Source organism: Lissotriton vulgaris, chromosome 9, assembly GCF_964263255.1.
Source record: "Lissotriton vulgaris chromosome 9, aLisVul1.2, whole genome shotgun sequence".
In the NCBI taxonomy this organism is placed as follows: Eukaryota; Metazoa; Chordata; class Amphibia; order Caudata; family Salamandridae; genus Lissotriton; species Lissotriton vulgaris.
This window is the reverse complement of record NC_141697.1, coordinates 548,615,806-548,631,407: the sequence shown is the minus strand read 5'-3', so window position 1 is coordinate 548,631,407 and position 15,602 is coordinate 548,615,806. Positions and strand designations below refer to the sequence as shown.

At 45.7% G+C, this 15,602-nt stretch overlaps 1 protein-coding gene across 5 annotated transcripts in view; it reads right to left on the bottom strand.

Moving 5' to 3' along the window:
* Nucleotides 1-15,602, bottom strand: part of LOC147691762 (phospholipase A and acyltransferase 3-like) — a 154,201-nt gene that overhangs the window by 29,510 nt on the left and 109,089 nt on the right. For all 5 annotated transcript variants that reach the window (XM_086938056.1, XM_086938053.1, XM_086938057.1 and 2 more), the window contains exon 3: nt 12,198-12,300. In XM_086938056.1, the coding sequence (XP_086794182.1) occupies nt 12,198-12,300 (103 nt within the window). The remainder of the gene's footprint in view (nt 1-12,197; nt 12,301-15,602) is intronic.

Below are 15,602 nucleotides of genomic sequence, written 5' to 3'. Positions count from 1 at the left end.
GTTGACCGGGGACGGGTCACCAGAGTGGGAGAGGGACACCAAGATCTGAGTGTCATCCGCATAGGAGACTACCTCCATCCCAAAGTATCTAATTAACCTGGCAAGTGGGGTCACGTAGATGTTGAACAGGGTCGGACTTAATGGCGACCCCTGTGGGACCCCACATTGCACAGGTAGGGATGGAGATAGAAACTCTCCCAGCTTGACCCTCTGTACCCTCTGGTCTAGGAAGGAGGCCAGCAGATTTAAAGCTGCCCCTTCCACCCATATCTCCCTCAGGCGAGATGTTAAAACCGAGGGAGAAAGGGTATTGAAGGCGGCTGTGAGGTCCAAAAGGACCAAAACGGTGGAATGTCCCTGGTCTACCTCCATGCGGATGTTATTCAGTACGACCGTGAGGGCTGACTCGGTGCTATGGTGTCTCCTGAAGCCATGTTGGGATTGGTCTAAGAGACCCGAGGAGTCAAGAAATGCCGCCAGATGATGATTCAGATGCGTTTCCAGCATCTTTGCCGGCGCAGGAAGCAAAGAGATAGGGCGGTAATTCTTAAACACCTCGGGATCTAGAGTAGGCTTCTTTAGAAGTGGCTTAACCACCGCGCTCTTCCATTGGGATGGAAAGATGCCCTCTCTCATGGCCCTATTCATGATATCAAGCCGGGGGGGAAGAAGGGGGTCTCTGCACTCCTTCAGGACTTTCAAGGGGCAGGGATCTAGTGGAGATCCCGACCTCGTCTTATTTAAGAGCAGGTCAAGCTCCTGAAGGGACAGCGATGGAAACTCTTACAGATTTTTAAAAGATTTGGAAGAAATCTCCTCCATAACAAGAGACATGGGAACGGGTGGAGGCGGGGTATCGGATCTTTGTAATTCAAGATCCCTATATATGTCCGCAATCTTAACATGAAAGAATCCTGCGATATCATCGCAGAATTCCTGAGAACTTACTACAGGATCCTGCGTCTTTAGTGTACAAAGCGAGTCCACTATTTTAAAGGAGGTCCCTGAGAGAGGAGAGAGCCGTTGTCAGGTTAGCAAAGTAGTCTTGCTTAACTCTGATAATCTCAAGTTTATACTCCTTGAGGAGTCTTTTATGATTTTCTCTCTCCTCAGGGTTCCAACTCGTCCGCCAGAGCCTTTCTTGTTTCCTACACCCTTGTCTCATGAGCCTAAGGGACTCCGAGAACCAAGGTGAGGAATGTTTCTTTCTTGCAGAATAGCACGAGGAGAGAGGAGCTAGCACGCCTACTGCAGTACTAATTGCTTTAGAAAGTTTTGAAGCAGCTAAATTGATATCCTCGAAGAGGGCAATTTTAAAAATTTTCATCAGAGGGCCCAACGAGGAACTCGTAATATTCTTCAGATTCCTCTTGAGAATAGTTTGGGTGGGTATGTCCCTCTTTATGGGAGTAAGAGTAAGCGAAAGTTCCAAGGGGACAGCAGAGTGGTCCGACCAAGACAGAGGGATGGGGTCATCAGTTTTGAGCCTCTCATCATTGGAGAAGACCGCATCCAATATGTGACCCGCCTGATGGGTAGGGTGTTTAACCAGTTGTACGAGATCACAGGCAGATAGTGCATCCAAAAGGTCTACGGAGGCCTTAGAATCAAGATTATCTAGGTGAAAATTTAGATCACCAAGAACTGTCAGATTAGAAGCACCAAAATACGGTTCCAACAAGCTAAGTAAAGACTGACTAAAATCTGTCCTTGAGCCGGGGGGTCTATAAACCAAAATACCCACAAAAGGCGCTGCATCGGGGGATTTTATAAGAAAGTGCAGGGCTTGAAAAAGGTCGGAGGGCCTGGAAAGCTGAGTAGTATGACAGGGGTGCGAGGTTTTATAGAGAATTCCAAGGCCACCTCCTCTACGCCCCACTCTATCTAATCTTGATAGGGAGTACCCATTTGGCACAGCCTCAACCAGGTCAGGTTCCGAAGACTCAGTAGCCCAAGTTTCCGTGAGAAACACCCATGTGGGCTTTCGTGCTGTCACAAAATTGCAGAAAGCGATATTATTTTTCAATAGAGATCTAGTGTTGATTAGTAAGCCCGATTCCTACCAGGATAGGCGACCTGGGGACGATAGCGGACACGGAGTGGGGCTTATGAATACAAACTGCCGGAGGCTTACCGCAAGTGCTGAAACAAGTACAGTAAAAGGACTCTTTTAGAGTATCCATGCGCAGGAAAAATGGCATGGGAGCCAAGCTGGTCTCAGCCGAACAAAATCCTGGAAAGAGCATAGAGGCAATGTCCGGGGAGGCATACCTCTTACACTCCGGGGCCAGAGTCTCCAGCCCTTTAGCCCGGCCTTAGCGCGGATGGGCGCAGACGGGCTGGACTCTGGCATGACTCCGGCGTTACTACGGCACTAACGCTGCGCGAGAACGCTGCACGTAAAATGGCTGCTTTATATGCAGGTCAGCGTGTCCTTGTGACAGCTGGTCTGCTAACCCCGAATGGCAAGCGTCCAAATCTCCCCCAAGATGTCGGCCAAAGCGAGAGGTGAGTCAGGGACCCGCAAAGCGCGGTGCTTAAACGATTATAGTGCAGGTGAGGGGACGGCGCAGATTATTGTATCTTCCGGGTGGAAGAAGAGTCGAAGGGAAGGTAGACCTGACTGATCTTCCCTTATCTGATCCTAAAGGGGAATAGTTTGTCAATGGCTCTTGCTTAAAGTTACCAGATGGCACTACAACTGCTGCGTAGGCTATTACTACACTGCGTACAGCAGTTGAGACATCACGAGTTCCCTATCAGTCGGTCAAAGCTGCAGAGCTTTTCGTCCTTATTGGAGCTGTGAATTGAGTGAGGGACAAGTTGTCAATATTTATACTGACAGTCAATACGCCTTTGGAGTCGCCCATAATTTTGGGCAGCTCTGGGAAGAGAGGGTTCCTTACTTCCCATGGAACGAGAATTTAACACGGCCCTCTCATATATAGGCTTCTATCCACTTTGACACTCCCTAAGAAATTGGCAATAGTGAAGCCCAGCACCCATGGGAAAGTTGCTGACGATGTGGGTAAGGGGAACGCCTTTGCAGATCAGATAGCTAAGTAAACAGGATGAACGAAGATGAAAAGAATGTTTATAGCAGGTCCCGATAGGTGGGTGCCTGAGGTTACCATGTTTGAGGATACACCAGAGAATGGGAAGGAAATACAGAGTGAGGCCATGGTGGAGGAATTAGCAGTGTGGCAAGAAAGTACAGCAAACTTGAATGATGAGGGATGTTGGATTGACAAGTCAGGGAAGTAGAGATGGATGTTGCCAGATGCATATGTTCTTCCTGCGGGCCCAGCTCATATCAGTGCTAAGGGTATTTGCAAGTTGTTAGACCCCGTATGGCAGAAGGATCACATTTCAAAGACTTAACAACAAGGGGTGGTGATGGACAGAGTTTCTGAATTAAGCAGAATACTCTCACCCAGTCAAGAGATCAGGGCTAGATCCAACACCGTTTTTAGCTCACTGCACCATCCCAGCTCAGAACCTGGCTATATGCAAATGAGTCTGTTCCTGTCCCAGTGCATGATGGGAACAGGGCAAACCAAACTACCAAGCCAATTCTTACACTGGGAAGGAAACAAGCTTCCGGGGACCGGTTTCTGGCATTTCAGCCGTCGTCGGCCTGGCTTGCTTGAATCCTGATGGTGCAATGAGCAAGGGACTCACATCTGAGTATACCCTTCCACGCTTAGGGTGGACAAAATATTTAACAACAAGGGGTGGTGATGGAGAGAGTTTCTGAATTAAGCAGAATACTCTCACCCAGTAAAGAGATCAGGGCTAGATCCAACACAGTTTTTTAGCTCACTGCACCATCCCAGCTCAGAACCTGGCTATATGCAAATTAGTCTGTTCCTGTCCCAGTGCATGATGGGAACAGGGCAAACCAAACTACAAAGCCAATTCTTACACTGGGAAGGAAACAAGCTTCCGGGGACCGGTTTCTGGCATTTCAGCCGTCGTCGGCCCGGCTTGCTTGAATCCTGATGGTGCAATGAGCAAGGGACTTACATCTGAGTATACCCTTCCACGCTTAGGGTGGACAAAATATTTAACAACAAGGGGTGGTAATGGACAGAGTTTCTGAATTAAGCAGAATACTCTCACCCAGTCAAGAGATCAGGGCTAGATCCAACACCATTTTTTAGCTCACTGCACCATCCCAGCTCAGAACCTGGCTATGTGCAAATTAGTCTGTTCCTGTCCCAGTGCATGATGGGAACAGGGCAAATCAAACTACCAAGACAATTTTTACACTGGGAAGGAAACAAGCTTCCGGGGACCGGTTTCTGGCATTTCAGCCGTCGTCGGCCCGGCTTGCTTGAATCCTGATGGTGCAATGAGCAAGGGACTCACATCTGAGTATACCCTTCCACGCTTAGGGTGGACAAAATATTTAACAACAAGGGGTGGTGATGGACAGAGTTTCGGAATTAAGCAGAATACTCTCACCATTGTCGCTGGATACCCTTGCCCTTGCCCTCTGACCAATGGGTAAGGGATGGCATTGGGGATGCTGAGGGTGAAAAGGTACCTGAGTTTGTCCCTTTTGGTAATGCGCAGCTTATATGAACCCAAACGGATGCTAAGAACGATGATATACTAAACACAGCGGTCCCTCCAGAAATCCGAGCCATTAAAGAGCCTCTCTTCGTTGACCCCGCTGTGCCTGGAGTCACCAGGTACAATTTGCGTCCTCGGATGAAGAACTGTGCACCAAAGGAGAAGTCAGATTAGTTAGGGATGGACTGTGTAAGTTAGGGTGTACTTTGCTATAGTACCAATGGAGTTAGTTTATGGAAAGGCGAGATTGGTGCACTGCTCCGACATTGGACAGGATAGATTAAACTTGCTCCCTTGGAACGGGTTACATTATCCTGATCAACGTGGGATTCGTCAAGAGCTTAGGACTGAGCAAGCTCCACTACAGGTGCTCAAGAGCACCAACGTTGATGAACAATAGGAGCCTGTACCAGTGAGGCTCAGACGGACACTGGGAACAATTGCCTTTTTTATCAATTTTGACTACATTCTCTTTCTTGCTTCATAATGCATCCGTTTGGTCGGCCTAATAATGAGGAGGAACAGCCATTTGCACCATCGCGTCCAGCACAGGGTTGATCTACAAAGAGTAAAATAGTTTTTGCATTAATAGTTGTGATTGCCCTAGTAGCAATACTTGGAATATCTTGGTTTCTAGAGTAGAAGTATCCTGTACATTTCTTGGTTGGTACAACACCCATTCCCCCTGAACACATTTTTGTTACTTTGGCCCCTCACAAAAGAGAGCACCAAAATACTTACACAGATAATGTCTTTATACAAATGTTGCATCAAGCTCATGACATGTCCAATACAAATAATTGTTGGGTTTGTGGCTTGCTCCCTTCAGTTAGTCGTAAAAGTGATAATTTCTTGTCCATGCCATTGTGATACATTGGAAGTTGTGAGGGTTGATTGAACTGTTCGTTATGGTACACCACCATTTCCAACTCTCTAGTCAGGTCATGACATCTGCTGATTCTCGCACGGTGGTAGATTATATACGTTTTCAGTATGGGTTTACCCCCATATGAAAGGCAGGCCAAGGGATTTCCGGTACTTTGCCCCCAAACTCCTGCATAAGCAAATATGAAAAGGTGAAAAACAACATATTGCTTTGAATGGAAATGTCGGATTTCCGGGAGTTTAACACCTCTGAGTATTACCAATCTTCCCAAGATCGTAATATCACTAAGGACAAACCAATGCCGGTGTCTGTGGTCAGCTCAGCAGCTGCTTTCTGTGTCCAGGGGAATGGGGGATAGAAGTGGGGGAAAGTAAATGCAATTTTACCTACCCACTCAGCACGATTAATAGTCCGCCTTTGATCTTACCCCCTAATGTCTATTTTGTCTGTGGATCCCAAGCTTATGTCTGGCTTCCTAGGGGATGGTCAGGTAGATGCTACCTCTCTGTTCTTCTTCCCCCGGTGTATACTGCTCCGCCCAATTACCATAAAGATCATCAGCTGTAGCGTAGGAGAGTATACTTCCCCAAGTCAGAGGAATCATTGACACAAAGGATATAGATCAGACAGATACCACTGTACAACAGTTTGAGGATGCCATGAAGGGTCTCATAACCTTTTGGGGCCTCATGTCCAATAGCCTTAAAATTCATCGGTTAACAAGGGTTGTTGAAGGGGTTATTAATACAACAGCTGGGATACTGACAAACATCATTGCTGAGTTTCAGGCTACGGGGTTAGTTACTTTGCAGAACGCGTCATTAGCAGTAGCTGTTGCGTTTACATCTCTGACCATGCCACCAATGTTTCTGCTGCCATACATAAATTGCATAGACTCTCATCTAACATACACCATGAAAGTCGTTTTTTGGAATCCATCCGGGTTTTTTCTGGAATATGCTCACGTCCTGAGGTCGGAAGATCCTTATTTTTCTATCTGTGATTGCTGGCATTTTCTCTTACATGTTGCCTTTGCATACACTGTCTCCCGACTTGCTGCACCTCTTGTATAAATGTTCTCACCCCCAACAAAAGATGCCAGGTCATGATACTAGTGCTGTGGTCATGCTGCAAGAGGACATTAATGATATGATGCAGATCAACCAGGGCATTTTGGTTCTGTATCATCCCTTGCAACTTCTATTCCTGATCCTGAGTATATGAATTGGGTGTTCATGTCCTTTTGCTTCTCAGGATATTACATCTTTTCCACCCACAATCTAAAATGAGTTCGCGAATGCTAAAAGGAGGGCTGATGAAATGAATTTGTTTAGCTATCTTGTTTGTGTTTTGTTCTTATGTTAAGTTAGCATTCGCGGCACCATTTTATGTTTAACAGCTATTTTGAATCATGTTGTCAACTGTGTATTCCCTTCTCGAGAAGCAGGCTGTGGAAAGTTACATTTCTCGAAAGTTAGGCCTTGTTCTGCAAATGAATAAACTTTTCTTGTTAACACATTCCTTTCCCATAGACAGAGGCTTTCTCCCACTAGTCTAGCGGTAGGCACAAACAGTACAACCTTGGCATAGACACAATGTGTGCCTGGCCTCAGAGTCAAAACTCATCTTACTGTACTTCTTTGTTTTAGCTGCACCTGCTAGTAGAATTCCATTATGAGTTGGACTTTCTTGGTTCAGAAATGTACATAATGTATCTCTATGTTTGCTGAAGTCAGTCCCTCAGCAGCAATCCTAGGAGGCTGGTCAGACCGGACTCTGCTCGAGTGTACCTGAATACAATATACTTGGTTTGTATTCTCTACTGTCTAACCGACTCGTCAGACCGGACTCTGCTCGTGTGTACCTGAATACAATATACTTGGTTTGTATTCTCTACTGTCTAACCGACTCTTCATTTGTATGGAAGGCTGAGAGGTGGTCGTGAGGGACCCGGGTGGCCCGAATCAGGTCACTTCCTTCAGCTGCAGTGTGGATGCACAGCGAATGCTCACAGGGAATGCGTGACTGGTAAGACAAAGGTAAACCATCTTCATCTGTCCATGACCAGTCTGTGCCTAGCACCAGAACCCTGGTCCTACTCCCACCCACCTCGAACTCACCGCAACCCTCTGCCCTCTCAACTTTTGCGTACACTCACTGCGGCCTGACCGCACAACGCCAAGGGGGCATTCTTCTGCGCATACTATAAGATCTCATGTACATACTTGTGCCTCGATACCACAGTTCCCACACCCACAGCAACCAAAACCCAACTTTATTTATTTTATTTATTTAATTGCTTATATCGCGCCAGAATCGACCCATGGGGTATCTCCGCGCTTTGCTCGCAAAAATTCTGAAATATGTTGACTCTGTGGAATACCACAGGGACGGTTATGCTACCTGAAACAAAAGAGTTTTTAAGGCCTTCCTAAAACATAGATGGTTGTCGTTGTGTCTTAGGTCAGATGGAAGTTTGTTCCACATGGTTGGGGCTATAAATGATAGGGCACGTCCACCTTGTCTGACTTTTTTTATAGTGGGGATTTCCAGTAGACATTGGTTGCTGGAACGTAATAGACGTTCAGGTTTGTATGTCTGAAATTTTTGTGCCAAATATCTAGGGCCTTGCCCATAGAGGCATTTGTGCACTAAACAGCAGATTTTAAACGTAACACGTTGTCGTATGGGCAGCCAGTGAAGGTGTCTTAACAGGGGTTTGGACGGGGTCCTTGCGGGAGCATTTAGAATTAGTCTGGCCGCCGTATTTTGGACCACCTGCAAACGATTTAACGCCTCCTCATTCGCTGATATGAGGAGGCCGTTGCAGTAGTCTAGGCGACTTATCACCAGGGCCTGTACAAGGGTCTTCCTGTGATTGTCAGGCAGCATAGGGAAAATTCGCCTTAACTGGCCAATTGTTCTAAAACAGGCTCCTGTGACATAGTTAGCATGCCCCTTTAAGCTCAAGTTCTGATCCAATTTCACCCCCAAGTTCTTAACAGTTGGCTTTGGGCATGGGACGGGGCCAAGATCTAAAGGCCACCAGTCGGGAGACCAGAGCATGCTAGCTTTCCCAAATAGCATTACCTCGGTCTTCCCGACGTTACACTGGAGGCAGTTGGTAGCCATCCAGTTGGAAACTGCTCTCATGCCCTCGGCAAAATTGTTCTTCACATCGGGCGTAAGAGAGTTGAAAGGGAAAAGCAGCTGGGTGTCATCAGCATATGACACTGGAGTGAACCCAAACTTTCTCACAATCTCTGCAAGAGGGGCCACATACACATTAAATAATGTGGGGCTTAGGCATGAGCCCTGTGGCACCCCCTTAGTGAGTACCCTCGAGGTGGAACGATAGGGTCCCATGCTAACAGATTGTGAGCGGCCGGAGAGAAAACTCTCCAACCAGGACAGTGCCAATCCTCCAATACCCACTCTCTGTAATCGGCCGAGAAGAATCTCATGAGACACAGTATCAAAGGCTGCCGACAGGTCTAACAGCACCAGAATCATTGATCCTCCTCTATCCAGTGACATCTTGATGTTATCATGTTAACTTTGTCCGACTCAAACACTCCCATCACCCTCCACACAACACTGCATATTCTCATGCATGCTCTTTAGCCCCCACTTACTCACAAAACATTCCCCGGAGATCTGGAACTGCTGCATCACAATGCCCTGGATCTGCTGTACCTCAAAGGTATCTGGCTGAATCCTGGAGTGGCACAAAACATTGCTAAAGCTATCCTGTTGTCTACAAGATCGACAGGCACAGACAACATCCATATGATCTGGATAGAGGAGACACAGCGGCTCCCATCCTTCTGGATCTCTCTGCAGCATTTGACACAGTCTCCCAACCTATCCTCATCCATCACCCTCACAATATTGGAATACAATGTAACGTGCTCTGCTGGATCTGCATGGCACAGACAAGTCAGCCTAGCGCTCAACTTTGCAAGCGCAATTCACCTCACCTCAAGGAGCTACACTGGCTACCCATACACAAAGTAGCACAGTGCAAACACCTCACTTACACATTAAAAGCATTACATAACTGTTTACAGCAATGAAGTTTGGAACAAAAGACTTGATTGATAGAGTTTTCAGATTATTTTCACTTGATAAGATAGAAATTGTAGTGTGCAAGCACCATTTAAACTATATTGATATTTTATAACTAGGAACGGCTACCTTAGGCCCCTTTTAAAGCGTTAAAGTTTCAGCTCCTGTCAGAGTATGCTTTTATTGTACTATAATTTTACTTAAAGAAATCCTCACATGCCAAAGACATCCTTTAAACTGGTTCTATAACATGATCAGGTAATGCCTTTTTGTTTTTTAAGGTACTGCCATCATGTGCCCATGGTCAATCACTGTATGCCCACATTCTGCCATCATATTCCTAGGTACTGCCTTCCTTCTAGCTGTGGTTAGAAGGTCCAAGGTGATAGCACTTCGGGAGCATGGGGCAATGAGAACACCACAAGCACACATTTTGGTAAGAGAATCACTATTTTGCAATTAATTGACCAAAATGTGACACATCTGAGTGAGTAATGTAAGAGCACTCACTAATGAGAGAGTTATCTAATGTATGCATGTACTGGTAGATATAGAGGGTGAACCTTCTTAGGGAGACCAGAGAGCTGTACAACATTCAGAACTGAAGATACAACAAAATGTACACATTTCTAAGACCAAAGAGCTGAATCTCTTATGAGTAGGAAAGGTTTGGTGAAGTTAGCCAAAAATTACCTACTCAAGATGGTTGATATGTTCATTGAGAGCTTAGCGTTCAGCATTTAATAATAAATAGGAATAGCTATAGGTTAAGTCTGAAGTGCAGATGGATGCTGTTCCACATTCTAGATGAACACCAAAAGTCCCTGCCCTGTGTTTTTTCATTTTTTCACTTCTTCACTTCTAGTTTGGTGATGTCCTGTTTACTTGTGTTGTGCTACTTCCTGGCATGCGAGTTATGTTAATGCTACATTGGCTGTCATTTACAAAGTACAATGCTTGCCATCCCATTACTTTTTAATATTGTTAAGTGAATAAGTGAGTGCTTTCTGCAAATATACCTGCATTTAGTGATACTGTAGGAGATTTCAGTTTCAAAGAAGAAGGGGGTGGTTCTGCACCTGACCATTGTTTTGAATAAGGCCAAGTGATATTGTTAACATGAGAAAGTAAAATAAGCTGAGAAATATCACGTCGTTGTCTGACAAATCTGGAGTATCTCAGTGAATCAGGAAAACTAATGTTTGTCACATCAATCCCACATTCACAACACTCATTTGTGATAGAGCTAGAGCATAAACAAGAGTATTTGTGGTTGTTTGTGTCTTCATGTACAAATGCAAATGTATGAGTGGAGGTGGTGTATGGAAGTGGGAGAGCAGACAGGAACACAGGTTATGTGGGGAGTAAAAACAATTATTGCCACTAACAGATTTCATATGTCAAAGCCACCATTGTATGCCCAGGTACAGTCATGATATGTTCGGATGCTGTAGATATATGCAAAATACAACATCGAGGGCCTTATTATGATGCGGCATGGCAAGGCTCTGACCGTCGATCTGTGGCTTTCTGGGCCACATCTCGATTTAATTTCCGACTGCCACATTACAATGCTGGCGGTCGGCAATTAAATCAGCGGGTCATATTGGCTGGCTTCTGACGGGCTCATGGAGGCCAACGGCCAGTCGGAGGTGGCATGTAATCCCAAAGAATGGCCTTTTCACTCTTGGGATTACGATACTCTGTCTCCGGTAGACTTTCCATGCCGGGCTTACCGACATGAAAACCTGTCGAAAAGCGAGTATGGGGACCCCTAGAAGAGCCCTCTTGCTTCTGCACCGCCTGCACTTTCAAAGGGGTTTAGAGATCCCTTGCAGATGGGTGCAGTCAGCGATTGCACCCACCTGCAAGGGGATGTTTGGGGAGTCCATGGGACCCCCTTTACCCCCTGCAGAGGGCTTCTGCCAGGAGGCGCACTGACAGTGCGCCACTTTTAAATGGTGCACTGTCAGTGCACCTCCTGATGGCTTCTTTGACTCTGCGCCGTGTCTGTCATATGGCGCAGGCCCAGAGTCAAAGGTGTTCCCTATTTTGCATAGGGCACGCCCCTATGCAAAATGAGGGATCACACTCTGTTGATAGTGCTGGCGCTTTAAGTGCGCCATCACTATCGGTATGACAGAAGGGAATCGACAAGCGTCTGCGTCCCCTTTTATAATACCAAAGCGCCCAGGGGGCCCGCAAAGTGTGTGCAAATGCCCGATGCGCCCCCGGGGCACCATCTGTAATACGGCCTCAGTAGCGCTACAGACAGACACATTCATTTGTAGGCACTGGAAGATTAAGTGATTTGCCCAGAATCACAGGATAATTGAGCCTGCCGCCAAACTAGAACCTGGTTCCCCAGCTTCAAAGTTGTTAGCATGCACTTTATAGTGATTGTATTATGCTGTAAAGTTTTACTTGGTTGTATCCGTATACAAAATGCTAAAAAAAAAAAAAATACTTTAAGAAAAAACACTGCTCATACTGTATACGTGCATATGTGATTGCCTGCATCCATATGTGCAGGTGTGGATGATTCCAGGAACACAGTTGTTCATAAGTTATATTACCCCTGACTACTGGGCCTGTGTGCTCTAAGCTGCTTGGGAACCTACGGCGACCCATGTTAGAAAAGAGCAAAGGTTAGACTAGGTCTTACTTGGAGGTGCCAGGTGCACTACATAACCATCCCCCACGTAGACGGCCCAGTGTTGGTAGCCAATTCGGAAAATCTCAATAAGGTCTCCAGGCTTGGGGTCTTCCTAAAAAGCAAGCGAAAGATATGGTTAATATCTTACAATTGAAACATAAAGTGTTCCCTTGAATTAGATTTGTTTACTTGCTTGACTGAATATTCTTCCCTGTCAGACTGATATTTATATTACAGAGGCAGTAATTTTTAAATATGTGAATCAATAGGAAATTTTCTTTGCTAATATGTTTTCTGCCGATAGAGGATCGCCCCTGTTCATGCACATTCTTCTATGTGGGTGGAAGAGCGTTGCCCCACTGCTTTCTGACAGTGCGAGAAGCAGAAACATAAAATGGTATTATAAAAACCATTTTATGTTTCTACTTCTCGCACTGCGAGTAGAAGGGTTTGTTTGGGGGCGAGCGGGTGGGCGGTCCTGCTCCAGGACAGGGGAGGAGTGGCTTGCTTACTCCGAGGGCGCTGACTGTTTGGTCGGCCCCAGGGATGACCAAACAGTCATACACACTCTGCCGTTTTCTCCATGTAACCTGCATGCAGCCTACATGGAGAAAAAAAGTCTCCCCATGGATGCCTGTGCGGTCGGCGTCCCAGCCAATCAAAACGCTGCCATTGCAGCGTTGTAATTGGCTTAGGGGAGGGGAGGGAGGCTGCCTGCTTCCCGTGTGGAGGGAGGAGAGGACGCAGGACGAGACGGGACCGGATCGGGCAGCAAAGGTAAGTAAAATGTTTTACATTTTATAAAATTAACCCCCACCGCCTGACTCCCTCCACGCGAACCCCTGCCCGCGAGTCATGCCGGCCATGACTGTGCATGAATCGTCACAAAGAAAGCTTCATTTACCTTTGCTCTGTCATCTGAAACGTCCTGCATATTTGTCAAAAGGGCGTAAAGTTATTTCTGGTCGAAAAATAGGATTTCTCTATTTTAACTAGTATGTGCAGTTTTAGGTTGACATAAAAAAAATTGAAATCGTAAAAAACACTTTTGAGCAAAATGACACCACATTTGGCATTCAACCAGAGTCCAGGTTGGTTATGTGTGCTTTTTCAAATTTAGAGTCAATTCGTACAGATCTTCTCTGTATTTTAACTTTTGTTTTAGTATATTTTTACACCTATCCCCCTCGCCCCATGCATTAGGAATTGGTTTGTCGCTCACCTGTGAAGAAGATACTTACATTTTTGGTCCGTTTAATAGAGGGAAATTATGGGCCATATGTAGAAAGCCTAATTGCGTTTGCAAATGCTGAAATTCGCTGAATAATATAGGAATCGCAAAATTTGCGATGACCTATTTTGCTATTGCATTTAAGGAATCGCAAATTGCGATTCCTTAAATGCAATGTAGGAAGCACCCAAGTTGTGCAAATTTTGGCTTAAGGAATTGCAAAATACCACCGACTTCAGGTTGGTGGTATTTTGCGATTTCTTTGAAAAGTCCACTTTTTGGCATTTTTCAAAGTGCCATGTGGCTCACATACATGCCCTTAGGGCATGTATGTGAGCCACATATGCACACATGTGCAAAAGGGTGTCCTATTGACACCCTTACAACCCTGAAATTACATTCTCAATTTGCAATTCTCTAATTGAGAATCGCAAATTGAGAATGTCTTCCCATTCATTCCTATGGGCCTTCTAGCCCATAGAAATTAATGAGAAGGTATTCCTTATTTGCGAATCTCAATTTTCGATTCGCAAATAAGAAATACGTGGGATTCGCAAAAAATGTTGCTAATCCTACCTACATTGCGTTTTGCGATTCTCTAATTGCGATTCTCTAAAAATCGCAATTCGAGAATCGCAAAACACAAATTACCTACATATGGCCCTATATCTCCAGGCTCAAGAATATACATTGGGCTTCCAAATCCTTGTTGGGGCACAGGAAACTTTAAATATATAGGCCCTCATTACAATGTCAGGCAGATACCATTGCGGAATAGGTCCCGACTGCATTATATGGGTGCAACCGCACATGGTGCGGTCGCACACTCCCATTTCTCTATGGCATCTTGTGCTGCGGCCGTTAACCGCCCGTAGCACAAGTTCCCTTAGAGAAATGGGTGGTTTTGTTTTAATCTCTGCACCGCATGGCAGGCACCTCATGGTGCCTGCCAGCTGGTGAAGAGATGAACCGGAGGCTGCTGTGGCAAGGGGGCCGGGCTAGGTGCCCCCAAAGTTGCTTTCCAACAGACTTTTCATGTCGGAAAGCCCGGCATAAAAAGCTTGTCCGAAACCAAAAACATAATCCCAACTTCATAAACCCCATACAAAGAGGATTATGAGAGGCTTCCGACTGGCCGAAGAGCTCCTTGAGCCGGCCAGAAGCCATTCGGTCCGACAACTGGTTTCAAATCAGACAGCCTTCATCTTAATAAGACTGTCGGATTTGAAACCAAGTCAGAGAAGTTCCAACTTGCATCGTAATAGGGCCCAATATATACGTGCTCCACCAAAGATATCTTTTACCGCCTTGGATGAGTGACATATTCTGGTAGATGATGACTCATCCTCTGCTCCTTTTCCAAAAGAGCATAAGCCTTCTGAACTTATAAACATTCCATGGTCCTCCGAAATAGCTGGACAAACAAACTGATACAAATAGGGAACCACATAGACTCTCCAAACATTGCGTACACGTCCTTGTTGCTCACAGTCATATTTGTGTGGTAACGTTCCGGACAACTCTCTCACCACAGCAGGCAAGGACAGCACTTTATTTCTTAGTGGTATCCAAATGTGTTCTACACCTACTGTGGAGCAGTAGCACAATGAATTAATCAGCATAGGAAAATGCAAGCAAGTGTGCAATCTATCTCTCTTGCTGTACCACCGTGTTTTGAGAAGTGCTTGCTTATTCTTGTGCAGATAGTAAGTGGACAATGCTTTTTGATTCATCACAGACTCTAGAGCGAATGTTTAGGGTTTTGTCTGCACTTCAAATTCAAAGCCCACATTTGGGGAAATGCTCAACATAGCCATGTCTAATGGTAACTGTAGGAAAGTAGGATCTGCTTCTTTTGGTTACCCCCACTTTTTGCTTCATGTTTCACTGTTTTGACTAGTCTGACTGGGATCTTGCTAATTTGGACCCCAGTATATTGGCTTTTTCCCTAAATTGGTTTTGTTATGTACTTTGGTACACTCCCGATTGGATACTGGGGTACCCTTGTCAGTCCCTAGTATATGGTGCCCATGTACCCAGGGCATTGGTACCCCCAGAGGACTCCCATGGGCTGAAGCATGTATTATGCCACCCATGGGAGGCCATGCAATATTGATCTACAGGTCTGCCATTGCAGCCTGTGTAGGTTGGTGCATGCACCACTTACTTAAGATATAGGTTTA